Raw genomic sequence first — 22,197 nt, forward strand, 5'->3', positions numbered from 1 at the left:
CACACACGCACACACACACACACACGCACACACACACACACACACACACACACACACACACACACACACACACACACACACACACACACACACACACACACATCCATTTTGTCTTTTATTCCTTTAAGTGTGCACTTGTAGTCACACTGCACTGATCATATCCTCAGCTTTTCAAAAGGTCAGTCCTGTTTCTCTTAAAAACCTGACAAGTACTGATGCTTTCCTTTCCAACAACATATTCTGGCTCTGTTCAATGAAGTGATTAATTTCAAACTGAGAATTACGTTTCTCCACTACAGAATGACAAACAACTTCAATTCCAGTGCTTCTGATACCATGCAACACATGCAATGCTTGTTAGAATATTCAATAAAGATACAGAAAACTGGGATGTGGGACTATCTTCCATGAGATCTATAATGTGACAATTTGCTATTAGGAGAGGCACCACATGGTGTGCTTTTCCTTTTTGAGAAATGTTTTAACATTTAAAGTATTGTATATATCCCAGCATAATGCATAGTTAAAATGTAATACAAACCAGACACCAAGTCTGCAGTTAATGTATGTAGCTATAGCTGTTTGAAGCACATCATCACTTACAGCTAGCTTGGTTATGTTGCAAAAAATGTCACACAAAATGGGTTAAGGTAAGTTAAGTTCTTCTAAAATCCAGCTGAATTTGACACTTTAAAGAGATGATCTGCTTCACTGATTTCAGAATATTCAGTACCAAAATTGTTAACATCTCAAGTACTGCTCATTTGAAGTGCCCTTCTTAGCATCAGAATCACTAATGAATAATTTTTCAGCTACATATGCTCCCCGTACTTCGATGGAAACTGTTTCAGTGCAACAGAGACAATAAAAAATGTTAAAACCATTGTTTTATGAGGCAACAAAAATTAAAGGATTTACTTCTGAACCACATAATATAATCCATAATTTTGAAAAACAACTCAAGATTTTAAGTAAATCATCTTGAAGAATGCAGTCTTAGCAGTTACAATTGTTTAGCTGAAGTTTTTTTTTTGTTTTGTTATTTTATTTTTTTTTATAGACTTGGGATTCAAACAGACACCTTGATTATTATGAGCATGTAACCTTCTTCATAAATATTAATTGTGAGGAATATGATGGACTTATCTAGCCAGATAATGCACTTCCATTATTGGGAATTTATTTTTAGAACAATCAAAAACATGCTGTGTGTGTCAGCTTTTAAAAGAGACTGCATAGTTCTTTATGATAAAGGAGTATATATATATTATATATAACCTTCAAAGAAGGCACACTCATTCATGCACACACCTTCCTGGATGTCTTTAAATGTCACTTGACTGCAGGAAGGACATGCAGACTCCACACAGCAGGCACTCCAGCTGAGAATCAAACCAGAGAACCTCTTGCTGTGAGGTGACAACACTAACCTTTGTACCACTGTGGTCTTCCATGAACACTAGTACAGTAAAATAAAATCATTTATGGCACTTTGGCTAGAGATGACTGACCTTCATTAGTATATATTTTTATCAACACTGTGCCCTCAATAGGAGTGTTTTTAACTTGCCATACACACAAAAATTGCACAGTATAGATGGAAGCAGATTTTCGGTATATAATAGGTACAAGATCTTTGGAATAGTCTTGAATTTCAGAAACCACCCTGGAACCAGCGTGCATTTTCTTTCTTTCATTCTTTCTTTCTTTATGTATGCATGTATGTATGTACGTATGTATTTATTTATGTTTATCTGTGGTAATGTAGCAATCAAATAAAACTGGCACAGTAATGAGTGTCTGCTGCAAACAGGAAAATGTCAGACATTCAGACTATGACATTGCTATGATAATTACTATTTATAGTACTGTCATGCCAAAATGGTTGAGGATTTGTCCAGAATCTGGTCATGTACTTCCACTCTTATCTTTTTTCACTTCTGCAATGGTGGAGATTTCATTAGCATGGCTTAACCAATACCTATTAACTAGAAGGAGGAAATACTAATAAAAACATTTCAATGCCTTGTTCAAGAACACTGTCCTTTTATTTTGGCATGCATCTGACATTTCTAGGCTGAAGGTAATTAATGCTTCACAATTGTTTTTCATGTTTAGGTTCTTCAGGAGAAGACTGAGGATTGCGACCACATTCAGTTTTTAATAGAGGAAAAGGATTCACAGGAAGAAGCTTTCTTTGAAGATGTGGACAGATTTGAGGAAAATGATGCTCAAGAATCTAGGATAAGTCCTTACACTTTTTGCAAGGCCTTTCCCTTCCACATCATGTTTGACAAAGATTTCATTGTGTCTCAGTGTGGAAATGCTATTTACAGAGTTCTGCCTCAGGTAAGTGTTACTATTTTTTTTACACTCCAGCTTTAAACAAATTTTGAGTTATTCTCACTTTGTTAAACATTTCGGTTAATCAAAGAAAACACCATTGACTCTGATACTTGCCTACACATTTGCAGGTAAACATGGAAATATTTCTGTCATTTTCTTGCAAAATAAAAATCAAAACAATAGTTTCTGATGCAAAAGGAGGCAGTCAACAACAGAGATGAGTAGTTAAAGGTTTGTTGTCCTGTTTTGGGCTGACAGTGTTTGGTTGTTCACCTCAAGTTTTCTAGCAGAGGGAACAAACTAAACACAGATTGTGCAAAGGTTGCTAGACAGCTGTACACAGGTACTTAATATGAAAAATGCATGTCTTATTTTCCCTGTTGTTCATATGGTCAAGTGCCAAGCAAAGTGGAAAAAAAGTGCTGACCTCCTGAAATATGGTTGCCACTGTGAATGAATGATCATCTGTTATTCCCACTGATGCCCACAGATGGCCCTGTCAAGCAAATCTTCACTGGAAAGAGGAGCTCTGTCATGAAAGTTTTGTTGTCTAATGGACACCAATTTGGGGATAAGTAAGGCAAAAGTAGTTCCACTAGTGTAGTCTGAGCTTAGCAGGGGCAACTGGAGATATATTTATTTATTGTCATTTGTTTACCTGGAAAGAGCAGTGATCAAACATTATCTAAATGCAGGATTAGTCTAGGGTGCGTAAAAGCAAAAGGAAACATCCAGCATAAAGTACATATACAAAATGCCAGATTTACCTTCAATCCTGTTTGGAAGGTGCTGTCTCATAAAGTACTCAGATGTTAAAATAGCTTTTCCCTGTGGTTTGTCCAAAAGCCTGAAATTTACTCAGTTGTAATCAAGCAAGCTTTCAGGCTAAAGATTAGCTTCTTTTAGTTATGTGCTAGCATAGGAAATGTTTCTGTTATATTAAAATTGTTAAAAATTTTCTGTCTTAATCTCAAAGATATTTACAATCTATCACTATTCATCAGTGAAAACAGCTATTGCAGTAACAGACAGAGCTGTCCTTAGCAATCTCCAGGTTGCTTCCTGCCTTATGCCATGCTTTCATCTTTTCCTACACATCTTCACAGGATGCCCCTACATCCTATCTTAGTTTATGCACTCAGCTAAGTCACATGCCCTACATTTCACAGACCTCATTGCTTCATCTCAGGAATGCTGCAGTTCTTAGCTTTTCACTCTTTGCCTGTATCCATCATATTGCTTCAAGTACTCTTTCTTATGAAGCACCAGCAGAGTTTCACACTTCACAAATAACACAAAATGTGTCTCCCTTACAACTGTCTCTATTGAAATGTTCCGTTCCTTTAAGAGCTCATTACTGTTGCCCATGTTAGCCATCAGCTCCAACATAGCCAGTATAAAATGCCTTCACAATAAACCAGTTTTTCTACACTCTGCCACACTGTGACAGGCTTCCCTACACAATCTCCACAAGAAATTGCTTGAACTTAAGAAGTTCACAGAAAAAAAAAAAACAGTGTAACATCAAACACTTTTCTCCATAAGAATTTATTGATCTTAGAATTGGTATATATACGTTTGGGAGGTATGGGGGGGACATGCACCCCTACAGTGAGGGGTGCAGGGGACTTGGCCCTAGCGAAACACAAACAAAATATATATATATATATATATATTTTTTTTTTTTTTGTGTGTATCCTTGGGGTTTTTTTTGGCATTTTTGTCATTCTTATAAAGTATCGGCATTCAGGAAGTCAGCATTTCATACTAGAACCCTATGACCCTATGATTGGTATTCTAGAAATCTGGCTATCTCATGCAGCAAACTCCATTTTATCCCTTACAGCTCTAAAAGTTCTCCGATCATTTTAAACCCATTTTGGTAACTGTTGTACCAGTAAAAAACATGTTTTCTTTAGCCTGTTTTGTTTTTTCTCCACCATCCCATTTGCTACTTATGCTGCTATCCTTGACTAGTTTTTTTTTTCATTTACTTAAGTGTTTATGTCTTTCTCCCACCTTTCCTTAACCTTTGGCCACAGATGTCTTTTCATTGCCATCATCTGCCCCTAATTATAAGAAAATATTTCTTACAACTTTTGGAGAAGATGCTCTGTTATGTTGTAAATAACATTTAGATACTGTGAAATCATACAGTATACTTCCATAAAAATGCCCAAGACAGTGTATGACAAGTGAGGAAATTATGCAACACATGATCAACATGAGGCTGAAAGACTAAAACACTGTGGATTCTAGTGCCAGATATTTTTGATGCAAATCTTCTGCAAGATACTTTCATAGGTGTACTAGGCTGCGGTCTTTATAAGCCTAGCCATGCAACCCACATGATTCCCATGATTTGTTATTCTTTACAGGTTATTATAAGGGGTATATGCTAGTTAAAACATGATTTAATGGCTGACTCTATCCTTCAGAGACATAGGTGTCAGACCAGAGTGAATTTCCAATTACTAATCCATTGGTCCGGGTTGAGACTGAATGGGGTTAAGGACGGGATCTGCTTTCCATGAATGGGAAGCCTATTCCAAAGAATGTGGGTCTTCTGAGATACATACTTGTTCCTCCAACATGTCCTGTTTAAATTTCAAGCAAAATTTAAATCCTTAGATCTAGTGATGCTCTTCATTTTATGGATATATAAAAGCTCCATCAGAGCAGAATCCAAGGATGTGTTATACGTCAGACATAAATTGCCTCTCAGCAGTCTGTGACAGTGAGAGTATAGAGACAGTGCTTTGAGGCAGTCTCTAAAAGACATTGAATGTATGCTCTGTATTCTTTTTTGAGGAACCTCTGTGCACATTCCAGCTGTTGTGTGTGCATCGTCCATTGCCTTGGAGGCCCTGTCAAAGAAGTCCACCAGGTTGAGTAGGCATGACCTGCCTTTGATGAAACCAAATTATGTGGGTCCAGTGTCTGAAGGTATGGTGTATCATTGCTAATCATTTCCATAATTCTTTCCATGACTTTGCATATGAGACTAGTCTGGTTGTACAGAGCTTCAGTGAAGAATTCCACATAGGCTGCTGTGTTAGCTGGGTTTGGAGGGCTTGACATTTTGACAGGTTGTCACTTAATAATAGATAGTTTGCCTTGCAATAGGTTTTTAACTTCTACAGGGTTACAGAACTAATTCTTATTTTGAAGGAGACTGCTTTGCAGTTTGACCTTATCAGACAGGCTACAGCATTGGGGGATGTTGCAGCTTTCTCCAATATTTGCAAGTACAAAGTCCAATGTGATTTTACCTCTGGTAGACATTTGCACTATCTGGTCTAGAGTGTTTTTTGTTTACAAACTCCAGGAATCTCTGCACATGCAAATTAGGGGTTGTATAGCATTCCCGGTTTATAGAGGGATACTCAAAGTCCCCCATGGATATGGTATTTGGTTGAATGGTGAGTGTCTGCAGTAGATCTATGAATGAACTGTAGAACATAGATGGTGACCTACAGCTTGCTAAGATATGGTATTGGACTTTGTCTATGGTAATCTAGATGTAGCGGAATTCCAGTGTGTCACCTAAAGGCATGCTTGTTATTGATAAAGATTGAGACACCCCCATCTTTAGTTTCTGTCGTTGCAGTTGCTGGTCTAAATGTGTGGAAGGCACTGAAGCCTTACACTGTTGGGAGTACTTTCTGTAGATTTGAATCATATCTCAGTAACTGCACAAATGTCCACATTTTCCAAGATTGGAAGAACTTGGAGGGAGTGGAGCTTCTTAGACTCCTGTCATGGAGAGTAACACCTTTAGATTTCCTTGGATAGATTTTTCTATGTTGGAGGGTTTGTCAATTTGGCATTGCCTAACAAAGGCTCAGTATGGTAAGACAATGTTTTAGTCAGTATTCAAAAAGCTAGAGAGGACATGGACACACCATTCTTGGCAAAGCAATGTAGTTTGCTAACCATGTCCTGCTACACTCAACAATATTGTATCCATCAAAAATGACACAAAAAACTAAGCCAATTTTTAAAGTCAAGAGTCTTCTCTTCATATTGTGGAATCATCCTTGGTGAAGGTAGAACGCTCCTCAATGTTAGGTACATACCACCATGTGACACATAATACAAGAGCTCCATAATGTCTGTCTTCATATAGTCTAGGGAGGTACATCTCATGTTAGTTACAACCTGCATGGACTATGAATCATACTTGTTCCTGTGGTGCAATGACTTCAGTTCATGTGTAACCTGGCACATCAGGACCCCGATAGGAAACTGACATATTTTCTCCTTGTTCAGCCTGGTGAGTGGGGCAACAGTATGTCATATGATGGCGTGTTCTATGACTAGAGTCCTTGGTAGTGTCTTGGCTTACCTTATGGGCTTGATCATTGAGACTCCACTAAGTGTGGCTGAATGTGCAGTGTTTGGTGGTGTTTCTCTTGAGTGCTTTCAGGTTAACTGAGGATAATTTTTGCAGTGGGAATATCTTAGATGTCTTTGGGGTTTGGGTAGATTACATTTAAGTGCCTCAACATAAGTAGGTATATGCATGGGGTACTATATGTGGTGGATATAGCATGTGTGCTTCTGACAACCAGATTGTTTTTTATGAGTATTTGTATGTAAGAGTATTGCTTCCAGAGACACTGTGTATATACATCTCTTACATACTTTGTTTCCTTGAGGATTAAATGGTTGTCCATGAACATTAGACAATTGTTGCATTGTCTTAATATATCTGCTTCCACCAAACTGGCTGTGGAGAAATTGGGAAGTTGCATATCGATGATGTCATGTCAGACAGAATGATGACAGAATTATTGTAAATGTCAGCTTTAAATTGTAATTATTCATTGCAAGATCATGCTGTTTGACAATGGGACAAAGAGTTTTTTTTTTATTTTAAACAATAAACGTCTTTATTAAATTATCATGTATGACATAGACAATTATACATTTATATAAATGAAAACAAACCATGTTCACATAATTTTAGTTGCAAATATTATACATCACAAACCATATTGACATAATTGAAGTTGCAAACAGTATACATTACTTATAATCTATCCAGTCATAGGAAGAGTTTTGAAGAAAAAAAAAACAAATTGAAAAAAAAAAAAAAAAACAGAAATTCTATCTCATAACATACGAGCAGGAAGAGAGGAGGAAGGTTAGGAGTGTAGCAGTGAGGGTAGGAACTTTGAACGTTGGCAGTATGACTGGTATAGGAAGAGAGCTAGCTGATATGATGGAGAGAAGGAAGGTTGATATATTGTGCGTGCAAGAGACCAGATGGAAGGGAAGTAAGGCCAGGTGTTTAGGAAACAGGTTCAAATTGTTCTATCATGGTGTGGATGGCAGGAGAAATGGGGTAGGGGTTATACTAAAGGAACAATATGCCAAGAGTGTTTTAGACGTGAAGAGAGTGTCTGACAGAGTGATGTTTATGAAGCTCGAAATTGATGGTGTAATGATGAATGTTGTTAGTGCATATGCTCCACAAGTTGGGTGTGCGATGGATGAGAAAGAGAAATTTTGGAGTGAGTTGGATGAAGTTGTGGTGAGTGTACCCAAGGGTGAGAGACTAGTGATTGGAGTGGACTTTAATGGGCATGTTGGTGAAGTGAACAGAGGGGATGAGGAAGTGATGGGCAGGTATTGTGTTAAGGAGAGGAATGCAGAAGGTCACATGATTGTGGATTTTGCGAAAAGGATGGACATGGCTGTGATGAATACGTATTTTAAGAAGAGGGAGGAGCATAGGGTGACGTACAAGAGTGGAGGAAGATGCACACAGGTGGATTATATCCTATGTAGGAGGGCCAGTCTGAAGGAGATTGGAGACTGTAAAGTGGTGGCAGGGGAAAGTGTAGTTAAGCAGCATAAATGGTGGTCTGTAGAATGACGTTGGTGATCAAGAAGAGGAGGAGGAGTGTGAAAGCTGTTCCAAGGATTAAATGGTGGAAGTTAAAAAAAGGGTGATTGTGAAGTGGAGTTTAGGGAAGAGTTAAGACAGGCACTGGGAGGCAGTGGATAGTTACCGAATAGCTGGGTAACTACAGCAGAACTAGTAAGGGTGACTGCTGGAAAGGTGCTTGGTGTGACATCTGGACAGAGGAAGAAGGACAAGGAGACCTGGTGGTGGACTCAGGAAGTACAGGAGAGTATACAGAGGAGGAGGCTGGCGAAGAAGAAGTGGGATTGTCAAAGAGATGAAGAAAGTAGACGTGAGTATAAGGAGATGAGGCGCATGGCAAAGAGAGAGGTGGTGAAGGCTAAGGATAAGGCATATGGAGAGTTGTATGAGAGATTGGACACTAATGAGGGAGAAAAGGACCTGTACCAATTAGCTAGACAGAGGGACAGAGCTGGGAAAGATGTGCAGCAAGTAAGGGTGATAAAGGATAGTGAGGGAAAGGTACTCACAAGAGAGGAGAGTGTGTTGAGTAGATGGAAAAAGTATTTTGAGAGCCTGATGAATGAAGAGAATGAGAGAGAGAGAAGGTTGGATGATGTGGGGATAGTGAATCAGGAAGTGAAACAGATTAGCAGGGAGGAAGTAAGGGCAGCTATGAAGAGGATGAAGAATGGAAAGGCTGTTGGCCCAGATGACATACCAGTGGAAGCATGGAGGAGCTTAGGAGAAATGGCAGTGGAATTTCTAACTAGATTGTTTAATGAAATTTTGGAAAGTCAGAGGATTCCTGAGGAGTGGAGAAAAATTGTTTTGGTACCTATCTTTAAGAATAAGGGTGATGTGCAGAGCTGCAGTAACTACAGAGGGATAAAATTCATCAGTCACAGCTTGAAGTTATGGGAAAGAGTAGTAGAAGCTAGGTTAAGAAGGGAGGTGATGATTAGTGATCAGCAGTATGGTTTCATGCCAGGAAAGAGCACTACAAATGCAATGTTTGCTCTGAGAGTGTTATTGGAGAAATACAGAGAAGGTCAGAAGGAGTTGCATTGTGTCTTTGTAGACTTGGAGAAAGCATATGACAGGGTGCCTAGAGAAGAGTTGTGGTATTGTATGAGGAAGTCGGGAGTGGCAGAGAAGTATGTAAGAGTGGTACAGGATATGTACGAGGGTAGTGTGACAGTGGTGAGGACTGCAGTGGGAGTGACAGATCCGTTTAAGGTGGAGGTGGTATTACATCAAGGATCAGCTCTGAGTCCTTTCTTATTTGCAGTGGTGATGGACAGGTTGACAGATGAGATCAGACAGGAGGCCCCGTGGACTATGATGTTTGCAGATGACATTGTGATCTGTAGTGAGAATAGGAATCAGGTTGAGGAGACTCTGGAGAGGTGGAGATATGCTCTAGAGAGCAGAGGAATGAAGGTCAGCAGGGCTAAGACAGAATATATGTGTGTAAATGAGAGGGAGGGTAGAGGAATGGTGAGGATGCAGGGAGTAGAGTTGGTAAAGGTGGATGAGTTTAAGTACTTGGGATCAACAGTTCAGAGTAATGGTGAATGTGGAAGAGAGGTGAAGAAGAGAGTACAGGCAGGGTGGAATGGGTGGAGAAGAGTGTCAGGAGTGATTTGTGATAGACGGGTACCAGTAAGAGTGAAAGGGAAGGTCTACAAGCGGGTAGTGAGACCAGCTATGTTATATGGGTTGGAGACAGTGGCATTGACAAAAAGGCAGGAGTCAGAGCTGGATGTGGCAGAGTTAAAGATGTTAAGATTTGCACTGGTGTGACTAGGATGGATAGGATTAGGAATCAGTATATTAGAGGGTCAGCTCATGTTGGACAGTTTGGAGACAAAGCAAGAGAGACGAGATTGCGTTGGTTTGGACATGTGCTGAGGAGGGATGATGGGTATATTGGGGAAAAAGATGCTAAGGATGGAGCTGCCAGGTAAGAGGAAAAGAGGAAGGCCTAAGATAAGGTTTATGGACGTGGTGAAAGAGGACATGCAGGCGGTTGGTGTGACAGAGCAAGATGCAGAGGATAGGAAGAAATGGAAAGAGATGATCCACTGTGGCGACCCCTAATGGGAAAAGCCGAAAGAGGATGATGAACATACGAGTTTTAGAAGGTAGTCATACAGAAGTATATGTGAACAAGATAGTACAGGCTGCCCAGACCTTTTATTCAGCCACAGATCTCTACTTTCTCACAGAAAATCCAGCAAATTGCCACCATTTTAAGGTCATTTAGCAGATACCGACTTTCAAAAATTGAAGACCCCCCCCCAAAAAAATAGTAACTCTATAAAAAATAATATCAAATACCAGAAATATCCCAATATATTATTAAGTCTGGATAAAAAATACTTGTAAAAAAAAGAATAGAATAGCATAGTATACAGGACTATGGCACAATCTAAATGTACTTTACACTAAACACTCAAATTCAAGTACATTTCCTGATTAGAACAGGAAAACACATCAAAATGTCACTGCTTCTAAGGGTAACCACAAAGCAATGGCAACACCCAGATCTGCTCTGAATTACAACACAAAGGCACAAAAATTACAGAAACAACTGATATTGTCAGCATCCTGGTAGATAGGTTCAGTGCTAACTTTTCCCACCTCTCACCCCCTAAAGGGCCCATATCTATACAGGTAGAATGCAGAGTCCCTGTAATAACATCTATGCAGGTAAAAGCTACACTCTCTAAAACCAAAAACACAGCATCCATGGGACCAGACAACATCCCAGGCTGTGTTTTACACAAACTTCAGAACAAACTGGCTCCCTACCTAAACATCATGTTCAATAATAGTCTTACGTCAGGCTTTATGCCCACTGAATGGTGCACAGCAACAGTTATCCTACTCCACAAAGGGGGAGCCACCACTGATGCGGTTTTGCAGCATCGGGCAGCGCCGCTTAAACGGGTTTAAACTATTCCCGGCTCCACAAAGTCTGCTCTTCACCAGTGGCGGCTGATGACTTCAAATCAAAGGGGGGCTGCAGGAATCAGCTGAATGGGTGGGATCAATGGGAATGGCTGTGGCCAACTAGAAAGGGGTGGAGCTATGCTCCAAACCACATAAACTGTAACTTTAATTAAATACGCTGCCCTGGGTGCCAAACCATTATGAGAGTCCAATCAAGACAAAATGAAGTGTAGAAGAAAAAACATATTTCAATCAATTGGCTGCATGACAGCTTACTTAATATCTAGATGGAAACAAAAAGGTTGTGAGGCATGAAAAAATAAATTACTTTTTAAATACATTACTGGAATGCTAGTCAAAATCAAGTATAAGAAAAACAAGCAACACTCAACTCAAACCACTTCTCCTTGTACTCCAGTTCTAATTATAATTTATATTCAGCTTTATTAAAGTATCAAGTAACATGCTGAAAGTAGCAATCTCTGTGATACTCCCACTTGTAAAAATGTTTCTTATCCAAAAAAGACCTGCTGCCTGACAACAACTATCTACTTGTTTTGTGGGGAAAACATGATCAAAGTAAAAAATGAAAAGCAAACAGGAAACAAGCTCAACATACATTGCTTAAAGGATTACTGCACAGGATATGGACCGCACATGATAGATTGGCATTCTGTTTAGTTTGTAGGTAAGGCCTGTAATGAGCTCTTAAAATAATGTAATCCTGTCCATTATTATAAATACTGTCATGTGCATTTCAATACCCAAGGCTTATATGTTATCTAGTTATGTAAGTATTCTCTGCCTGGCAACAACAGAAAGGCTTTCAATGTTGGCAGTTCTTTAACAGTATGCTTATTAAAGCTTACTTGCATCTTACAATCTCAGACAAGCTTACCAGATGGCCATTAAAGCACTGCTACTTAAACCCAGAGCAACAGGCACTTTCTGAATAATAAGCATAAATCAACAGTATAAAAATATGACAGAAACCAGAACATTCTGCAAAATCAAAGACAGATGAAAAACCATTGTAGCACTTGTGTCTACCTTGGATGGGGGGATAGTCTGCAGATTTACACTGCATAACTGCTCCTTGCCTTGCTTGGACACATCCAGAGTCACTACATGGGGGAGTGGGGTGCAACAAGTATGTCACAATTTGAAATGTTTCTGGCTGACTGCGATGGCCCTGACACATTTGTCATACCTCTCAACCTCAGAGCAAGAAATCTGGACAAAGCCATACACAGAAGTGAGACAAAGGCCCAAAAATAAGGACAATTTTTAAATATTGCTCTTATAAACTTAGAAAGATAATAGAATAGTAGGTCTTGCATTAGTATGAATTTTCTGAAGGGTATAAAATCTGAAACTGAAATGTCTATCATTATTTTCTAACTTCAGTCTTTAATGATTTGCCACTAATTTGCCAAAAAAAACACAATTTTATGAAAAATGGACCAAAAATGTGATTCAAAAATATAAAATAGCCACACAATACAGCTAGGAACCTGTCAAAGAAGGTACACTTTTTAATATTAGTACTGCTATCTTGAGCAGCTGACAAAATAAAAGAATCTACATGCATTTCTGAAATAAAAGTAATCTCTACACTGATTATTACAGTTATTTATTTATTGTAAACCCTCCATGTTTTCTTCCAAAATTGCCATTTTGCGGAGGGATAATTAGGGGAAGAGCAACATTTTGAGCCAAAACTGGGGACAGTTGAGAGGTTTGGATATTCCTAATTCTATAAAGCAATTTATTTGCATGTATCTCTCAACCTGTTAATGCAGGAAATCTGGACAAGGCCAAATATATGGGGAGGACATATGAACTGTACTAAAAATTGCTCTTGTATAAACTGAGACAGTTGATCGAATAACAGGTCTTGCTTTAGCATGCATTTTTCTGAAGGTTATGAAGTCTGAAACTCAGTGTCTGTCATTATTTAGTGACTTCATTCCTAAATGATTTGACAGAAAACCACAAATTTTATGAGGAATAAATGAAAAATAGGAAGCAAAAATCTATTCATTCTGCAAAAATCTGGACAGTTGAGAGGTATAGTTATGGTCGAATGGAGCTTCCCCCCCTACAGCCATTCCAATGAACCATTACTTGGCTATTTCACCCCATTTACCATAAACACTAATGTGCATACTGCTTTACTTCTACGATGATTTGGACTTCATTTAAAAGTTTTATTTTGCATTTTACAGCACAAACACTAATAGATATCATATCTGCTAAACAAAGCAATGCAGTCTCACAATGAGAACAGACTTAGCATTAAAACTTCTCTGCCCTTGAAAACTCACAATCACTGAAACAGCATTGAAACTCACATTCAAAGAAAATACATTTTGCCAGTGGCAGATTAACTTTGGGTTTGGGCTGTTTTCAAATCACAGGCCCCTTGCACACGAAACATACACATGCTCTTTCATACACTTTCCTGATTGTATTAAATTATATTCCTTGTACAATACAGTACAGTTTTAGCGGGTGTTTTAAATTTATTGTTTTGAATTTTTTCAGGTAAACAATGAAACAAAATGCATGCACCAGTAATGACAAAACTGCCCAATTCAGAACATTTCCATCCTAAAAGTCTACTCAAACTTCTACAGTCCACCAGTATCAGGACATATGCAGAATTTCTGAAGAAGTAAAAGTCATCTAAATAATTCCACATTAAAGAGATCTATAACTAATGAAGAGGTTGCTGCTAGCAAACAACTTTGTATTTCATTGTTTCATCTACAAATAAAGTGCCTGTTACCCTTGAGGAATTAATTGCCTATCTTACACTAAAAAAATAATAAGCTAGCAATATTGCAATAAGGAATGGATGGCAAACTGATAACAGGTTCATAGTTACTAGGTATGTTCGCATCCACCCCTTTTGCAACACAGTACAGTATCAGCAATGTATCTATCTACTGTGCCTTCTGCATCAAAAGCAAGTGTACTACCTGTTGTGCTATTAACAATGCAAGCAGACTCAGCATAAGCATCACTAAACTTTTGCTCCCCTGCAGCTCTCAGCTCCTTGTAAAATCTACTCACTCAGTTGTATCTCTGAACTTTGCAGCACAAAGAAGTCTAGAAAAAGCCAAAGTTTATTGTGGAGGTGACAAAAGCCCAAAAACCAGGGACACATTTTAAACATTGCTTGTATAATGTTGGAAAGTTGTTAGAATAAAATACTGTGTTACCACCATACATTTCACTGCCAAGCCTTAAACCCAGGACCCTGTGCAAAACAGTCAGAGTAATATACCACTATGCCAAATCAGCTGTTTTGTGAAAGAGGAAGACGGAAACTTAAATGGCTACCATTTAGTGAATTCAGTTCTCACCATAGAACAGCTGTCAACCTCTTAGCACAAAACACCTGAACAAAGCCAATGATGGGTGAATACAGCCCCCAAACATTCAGTGAATTCAGTTCTCACCATAGCTCTCAGTCCCAACCTCTTAACAAAAAACACCCGGACAAAGCCAGTAATGGAGGAATATAGCCCCCAAACATATTCAGTGAATTCAGTTCTTACCATAGCTCTCAACCTTAGCACAAAACCTGCATGAAGCCATTAATGGGAGAATACAGTCCCCAAAATAGGGACAAATTTCAAATATCCATCTTATACACTTAGAAAATTGCTAGAATAAAAGCTTTTGTGTTACCATGCACTTTCTGAAGAATATGAAGTCTGATATTCAAATGCGTGTCATTTTTTAAAATTTGTTAACCAGGAAAGTCTGACTTGTAACAAAAGCTAATTTTTAGCAGAGGCCCAGGGAGAAACACTCCAGAAAGACATGTCTTTGTAAGATGGGAGGACACTAGAGGAAACAAAAACAGGGAGGGCATACAGACTCCACACAGAGAAGAGAAGGCACCCCAGCCAAGAATCAAACCAGAGAACATGTAGCTGTCAGGCAACAATGCTACCACTGCAACAATGCATGACTGGCTTTGCAAGGACGCAAAAATACAGAAACCAAACATTTTATGAGGAACAGAACAAGTATGAGAGAAAAATCTGCAACATTTTTACAAATGATGGTGGGTAGGGAATTCAGGCTCCTGCCATCTGGGCCCAAGGTACAGGGTTCAAGCCTTATTCTCTACCCACCACCATGTAACACCTGGGGCATTTCACACACATGTCCATTCATTGCTAGCTTAATTTTTGCAGCACTAGAAAGCCCCATGAGATGTCCTTCCCCAATGAGACTCTCAGCCTGCTGATGTTGCAGTCCGAGTCCAATCCCTTTCCAGTGACAGTCTATGCAGTTACAACTGCATAGACTTCTGGGATCTCTGCACTAGAAAGCTTCTTAATGTGGACTGCTGCTGAAGCAGTCTGCACATGCTCCAGACTGGGTCAGCAGCATTCTGGATATTGGAAATGCTGCTAGCGTGCATTAGCGAAGGTCTGCTACTTGCGATCATTTTTTTATTTTCTTTCTTTGTATTTTATTTTATTTTATTTTACTTTATAGTACTTTCTTTCTTTTTTTACAGCGGGGGGGGCTGCAGTCCGGAAGTCCAATAGCACAGGCCGCCCCTGCACTTTTTCCCTTAGAACTGTTCTAAATCTCAAAGTAAGCACTCTATTTTCATTCTAAAGCCCTGCAGTTGCTCGTATAAGTAATCTTATAAGTAAGCACTAATAAACTAAAGCACTACACCCTCTTATACTCCCTTTAAGTACTTGGCTCCCTATTGGTCCTTTTTGATCAGTCAAAAAGTAGTTCCTTATACTATTCTGGCATGTCCAAAAGTCAGTTTCGGGTTTACTCTCCAGTCCAGCTGGTGAATCTGGGAATCTTGAGGCAATGTTACAACTGCCTTATGTACACAGACCACCCTCTCCTCCTCCCAACAAGCTCAAATATATGTGAGAGATGCAACTATATAGCCAAACTGGAGGCTGAGCTCTCTCAACCCAATACTGGTTCATTCAGTCAGGAGGAGAAGGTAACCACACAGACTACAAATCCAGTCTCACATAGACCTATCGCAACAGAAAACCAAACACATAGACACAGAAAAACATACTCAGAGGCTCTAAATAAAAATCTCCCCAAGCAGCAGAGACCTCCAAAGCAAACATCCAAGCAACCGCTACCCCACAACAATACCAATGTATCACATAGTTCACAAAGTCAGTGCGCCACACAGTCACAGACCTTAAGGCTAAACAACACACCTAATACACTTGTAATAGGTGACTCTGTTGTCAGACACACTGATATCCCACTCACCAGGCTGAACAAGGAGAAGGTCACTGTAAGCTGCCTGTCAGGTGCCAGGATCCGCCACATAACACAAGCACTCAGGTCACTCCAAAGCAAGTACAAATATGACTCCATCATTGTCCATGCTGGTGTGAATGACCTGAGACATACCTCCCTGGACTACATGAAAAGGGACATAGAGGAGCTCTCTGATCATGTAGCCCAGGTTGGTATGACCCTGACCTTGAGAAGCATCTTACCCTCACCAAGAATGATGCCACAGTATAAAGACAAAATGATCAATTTTAACAATTGGCTAAAGTATTGGTGCCATTCAAAGGGGATCCAGTGTCTGTCAGCCTGGGATGACATGCTCGAAAAGCCACGTTGCTTCACTAGGGACGGCTTGCACCTGACACCCCTGGGCTTTTGAATACTGGCTAGGGCTCTTGCCACTCCCATAGTGCCTTTTTTAGGCAAGGCTCAAAAGACAAACCCACCTCCATAGACAACACAAAGAAAAAGAAACTAAGGGTATTGCTGCTCAACGCCAGAAGTCTAAACCTCAAGATGCACGCAGTCAAGGCTCTCCTCAGTATGGAGAATATCGATATCTGTGCAGTAACAGAAACCTGGTTCAAGGCTCCCAAGAGCACCCCAGCACTACCAGGTTATACCTCATACCATGTTTTTCGGCCCCAAAATTCAGACCGAACCACAAAAGGAGTGGGAGTATCCATATTCATCAAAGATACCCACACCTCCAGGTTAGTGGCACTGCATGAAGCATCGGAGACCATCCATGTGCAACTAACAGTAGGCAAAACTGCCTTTCAGTTTGTAGCCTGCTGCAGACCACCCTCCCAAACTCAGGGTCCCCACTCAGCTTTCCTGAGAACACTGGAGAATATGAAGGTCTCTCCAAACACCATTATATTGGGTGACTTCAACTACCCAAACATAGACTGGGAGCACTACTCAAGCCCCAACACCCTCGCCCAATGGTTCCTAGAATTTATAAACTCAAATGCTATAGAACAACTGGTCACAACTCCCACAAGAAGGGAAACATACTGGACCTGATCATCACCAACATGGGGACTCTATGTTCCATACCAGAGGTATACCCCTCATTGGTATGATCTGACCATAAATTAATCTCACTGGACATCCATATCCCATCCCCACCCCCAGCCAAGGAAACCACAGTGAAGAACTTCTCAAAAGCAAACTTCACACTTCTCAAAACTGAAGTGGAATCCTTCAAAGCCACCGGGCCAGTGCAAAATACGGCCCAAACTGCAGAATCCTTTACAAACGCTTTCTATGGACACCTACAGGAATGCATGGATCATGCTATCCCAAATAAAACCAAGACTCATTCCTCCAAAGGCAGGAGACCTGTCTGGTGGACCCCAGCCATAAATAAGCTATACAACAGAAGGAGGAAGCTACTACACGTTAGAGCAAAATCCCAAAAAGGGAAGGCATCTCTGATCAGTACTAGCAAGAAACTATGATCCCTCATAAAATCATCTAAGGCCAGCTTCGAAAGAAAAATTGCACAAAATGCTAAAGATATTCACAAGGCCTTCTTTAGTTATGTCAGGAACCTGGGTGGCAACTCCCAGATATGCTCTGAGTTAGTTCAAAATGACAAAAAATACACTGAACCCACAGACATTGCCAACATCCTGGCAGACAGGTTCAGTGCAAACTTCTCCCCTCCCCCCAAAAGAGCAAATGTCTATCCCAACAGAGTGTAGCCTCCCTGACATCACAGATGCACAGGTGAGAGCTGCCCTCTCCAAAGTAAAAAACACAGCATCAATGGGACTGGATGGTGTCCCGGGTTGCATCTTACATGAACTCCAAGAAGAACTGAACCCTCACATAAATTCACTGTTCAATCTCAGCCTTACTACAGGATATGTACCCAAGGAATGGCGTACAGCAACAGTGCTCCCACTCCACAAAGGTGGTGCCACAACGGACCCCGGAAACTATCGCCCTATAAGCCTGGCTAGCCTGGTCTGCAAAGCTATGGAGCGTATCATCATGAAACTCATAAACAAAGACATTGGGAACCGCCAAACACTGGATCCTACCCAATTCGGCTTTGTTAAGGGCAGATCTTGCCTCTTGAACCTGGTCAACTTCTTTGAAACAGTCACCAAGGCCATAGATGAAGGGAAGGTAGTCCACACAGCCTACCTGGACCTCGCAAAAACCTTCGACACAATACCCCACTCGGGCATCATAAATAAGCTCACCAGCTTAAATATCAACCCCTATGTCACAAGATGGGTTGCAAACTGGCTCAGGGATAGAACCCACATGGTCAGAATTGCAGGTGCCATGTCAGACTCTAAACCAGTTACAAGTGGCATCCCACAAGGCTCAGTCCTGGGACCTGTCTTGTTCGGTATATATTTCTCTGAGGTACAGGCTAACATGGGAGGACTATGGCTGACCAAGTTTGCAGATGACTGCAAACTGGGTGCCATAATCGACTCACCGACTGACACAAGAATCCTCCAAAAGGGTCTCACAGAGATGGATAACTGGTGCCAGAGCCATGGCCTAAAGCTAAATGCCAAAAAGTGCATAGTCATCCCCTTTGGGAAAAACAACGTGCCCACAAATTACCACATAGGTGGTAATCCATTAAGTACAGAAGAAGTAATTAGGGATGTGGGGACCCAAGTAGATAGCAATCTCTCCTTTGACAGTCACTTTGCCAAAGTGGTTAGAAAGACCTTCTTTATAGCCCACCTTATCACGAAAGGGTTCACATCTAGATCAAGAAAGGTCATTGTGCCCCTCTACTCATCACTCATCAGGCCCATAATTGAATACAATGCCCCATTTGGGATGTACCTTACCCGACACCTGCAGCAACTGGAAAGACCCCAAAAGTACCTCACCAAGAGGATCAAGGGACTCAAACAGATGCCCTACGCAGTTAGGCTAAAGAAACTCCAGCTTTACCTCAGTTGCTTACCGCCTACTCAGAGGCGATCTGTGCCTGACGTATAAAGTCATGTCCAACCCAGAATTAATGGACATGCTCCACCTTAGGAAATCCAAATCCCTTAGAGCTACATGCTCCAGGGACTTAAACCTCAGCACAGAAATAAATAAAGGACATGCTGGAGGGACAGATTCATATCCCAGAGACTCCCCTCACTCTGGAACAAAATCCCAATCCATGTTAGGCAGAGTCCCTCAATGACCCTCTTCAAGAGAAATCTTGACGAGTGGATGGGAGATCATAGGTTTACCCCTGGGATCTCTTCTGTGTCCCTACTAGACAGAGGCACAGTAAACTAACCTCAAAAGGGCTATCTTCTGTGACCTACTATACAGAGGCACAGTCAACTAATCTAAAAGGGTGGCAAAAGCCAAACACACTCTGGCTAGGCTTATTAATGCCCTAGGGCAGATAGCCTAGTATCAACCTATGAACCTATGAACCTATGATCCTGGGAACTATCGCCATATTAGCCTGACGAGCCTGGTCTGCAAGACTATGGAACGTATCATCATGGAACTCATAAACAAAGACATTGGTAACCTCCAAACTCTGGACCCCACCCAGTTCGGGTTTGTGAAAGGCAGATCATGCCTTTTGAACCCGATCGACTTCTTTGAGGCAGTCACCAAAGCCGTAGATGATGGTAAGGTGGTTCACACAGCCTATCTTGACCTAGCCAAGGCTTTCAATACCATCCCCCATTCTGGAATTATAGCTAAACTCACTAAACCAGGTATAAATCCCTACGTCACAAGATGAGTTGCCAACTGGCTCACTGACAAAACCTACACTGTAAAAGTTGCAGACTCCAAATCTGACTTCAAACCAGTGACAAGTGGAGTACCACAGGGTTCAGTCCTGGGGCCTCTCCTGTTTGGTAACTACTTCTCTGAAGTATAGGCTGACACAGAAGGCCTCTGGCTAATGAAGTTCACAGATGACTGCAAACTAGGAGCCATAGTCGAGTCGCCAAATGATGTGGACATCCTACAGAAGGGCCTCACTGTGACAGATGCCTGGTGTCAGAGGCATGGCCTCAAGCTCAGTGCCAAAAAGTTAATTGTCATCCCATTTGGTAAAAACTCTGTACCCATGAACTACCACATAAACGGCAGTCTACTTAATGCCACATGTGTGATAAGAGACCTTAGGACCCAGGTGGACAGTAGTCTCTCCTTTGATAATCACATTGCCATAGTAGTCAGGAAATCCTTCTATGTGACACACCTCATCACAAAAGGGTTCTCATCCAGGAAACAAAAGGTCATTGTTCCCCTCTACTCGGCACTCATTAGACCCATTATAGAGTACAATGCCCCTTTTGGAATGTACCTCACAAGCCATCTGCAGCAGCTGGAAAGGCTACAGAAGTACCTCAAAGGAGGATTACTGGCCTCAAACAGATGCCCTACACTGACCATCTCAAAAAACTCCAGCTTTACTCTGTAGCATATAGCCTACTCCAAGGAGATCTCTGCCTAACATATAAAGCTATGTTAAACCCAAAGCTGTTGGACATGCTACCCCTAAAAAAATCCCAATCCCTCCGAGCTACATGCTCTAGGGACCTAAACCTTGTCACCACAATAAACAGGACATTCTGGAGGGATAGATTCTTGTCCCAGAGACTTCCTATACTTTGGAACAAGCTACCCATTTATGTCAAGCAAGGTTCCTCATTAGCACTCTTCAAGAAAAATCTTGATGAGTGGATGGGAAATAGGAAATACACCCCGGGGATCACTTCTGTGGCTCTGCTCGGCAGGGGCACAGGAAATTAACTTTCTTGGGTGGTGTAAGCCAAGGAAACTTGTTGGCTAGGCTTACTTAGGCCCTTGGGCGGATAGCCTAGTACCTACCTATGAACCTAAAATGGAAAACTATACCCAATAACTCATTAAAGGGGCTAATAGAAGCCTTACGGCTCATGCTAAAATTTCTCTACTCCTCTGTCATACTAATTTGCAACTCAAAGATATGTCAGCCATGATGATGTAAGACCTCATTATTGGCTAATTTGCATGTCTCTAAATCACATTTGCTAATGGAATGTGCGATCATTAGTGTAAATAGGCACATTCCCCCAGTTACTCTCCCACACACACAAATACACAAAACACAAAAACACACACACACACACACATGCACACACGCACGCACACACACACACACACACACACACACACACACACACACACACACACACATACACATCCCTCAACCCAATATTTGTTGCTGACCTCTCAGCCCTCCTGTTGTTCTCTTTCACCTTTGATCCCTATCCTGAAGTGGCATTTTAAATGTATTCCTGATCTCTGGTATCTAGCAGTTTCCCCCATCCCAGTCCCCATTCTGAAGTTTGTGACATGCAGGCAATAAAATTTTAAATTCATCCATGGTGTCTTGTGGCTATTCCACCTCCACCCCCATTCTCCCTACCACTGTTATGACAGATAGTTGAACAAGGTCTTTTTTGTCATGTTCATTGCCACAGTGTGGTGTACATGGCCATGCTAATCTACATGGCCAAGTAATTTCTTGAATTGCTCAGCTGTGTAGATGCCTTCCTAGAGGTGGCTCTGGGGGAAAGAACACATGGCATATGCCTCTCCCTGGACTACCTAATTAGCATTTAGCATAGCTTCAGGGTTAGCCCTATGAGATGCAGCACTTCTTCATGTACTATGCAGTGCCATGTTGTGGTGTTTGCTGAATCTAAAAA

At 40.9% G+C, this 22,197-nt stretch overlaps 1 protein-coding gene across 1 annotated transcript in view; it reads left to right on the forward strand.

The window, feature by feature from the left end:
• Positions 1-22,197, forward strand: part of GUCY1B1 (guanylate cyclase 1 soluble subunit beta 1) — a 1,108,262-nt gene that overhangs the window by 492,410 nt on the left and 593,655 nt on the right. The window contains exon 6 of the mRNA XM_044062441.1: positions 2,119-2,349. Coding sequence (XP_043918376.1) covers positions 2,119-2,349 — 231 coding nt within the window. The remainder of the gene's footprint in view (positions 1-2,118; positions 2,350-22,197) is intronic.

This window comes from Protopterus annectens, chromosome 2.part1, assembly GCF_019279795.1.
Source record: "Protopterus annectens isolate FY-2018-M chromosome 2.part1, PAN1.0, whole genome shotgun sequence".
Lineage (NCBI taxonomy): Eukaryota > Metazoa > Chordata > Ceratodontiformes > Protopteridae > Protopterus > Protopterus annectens.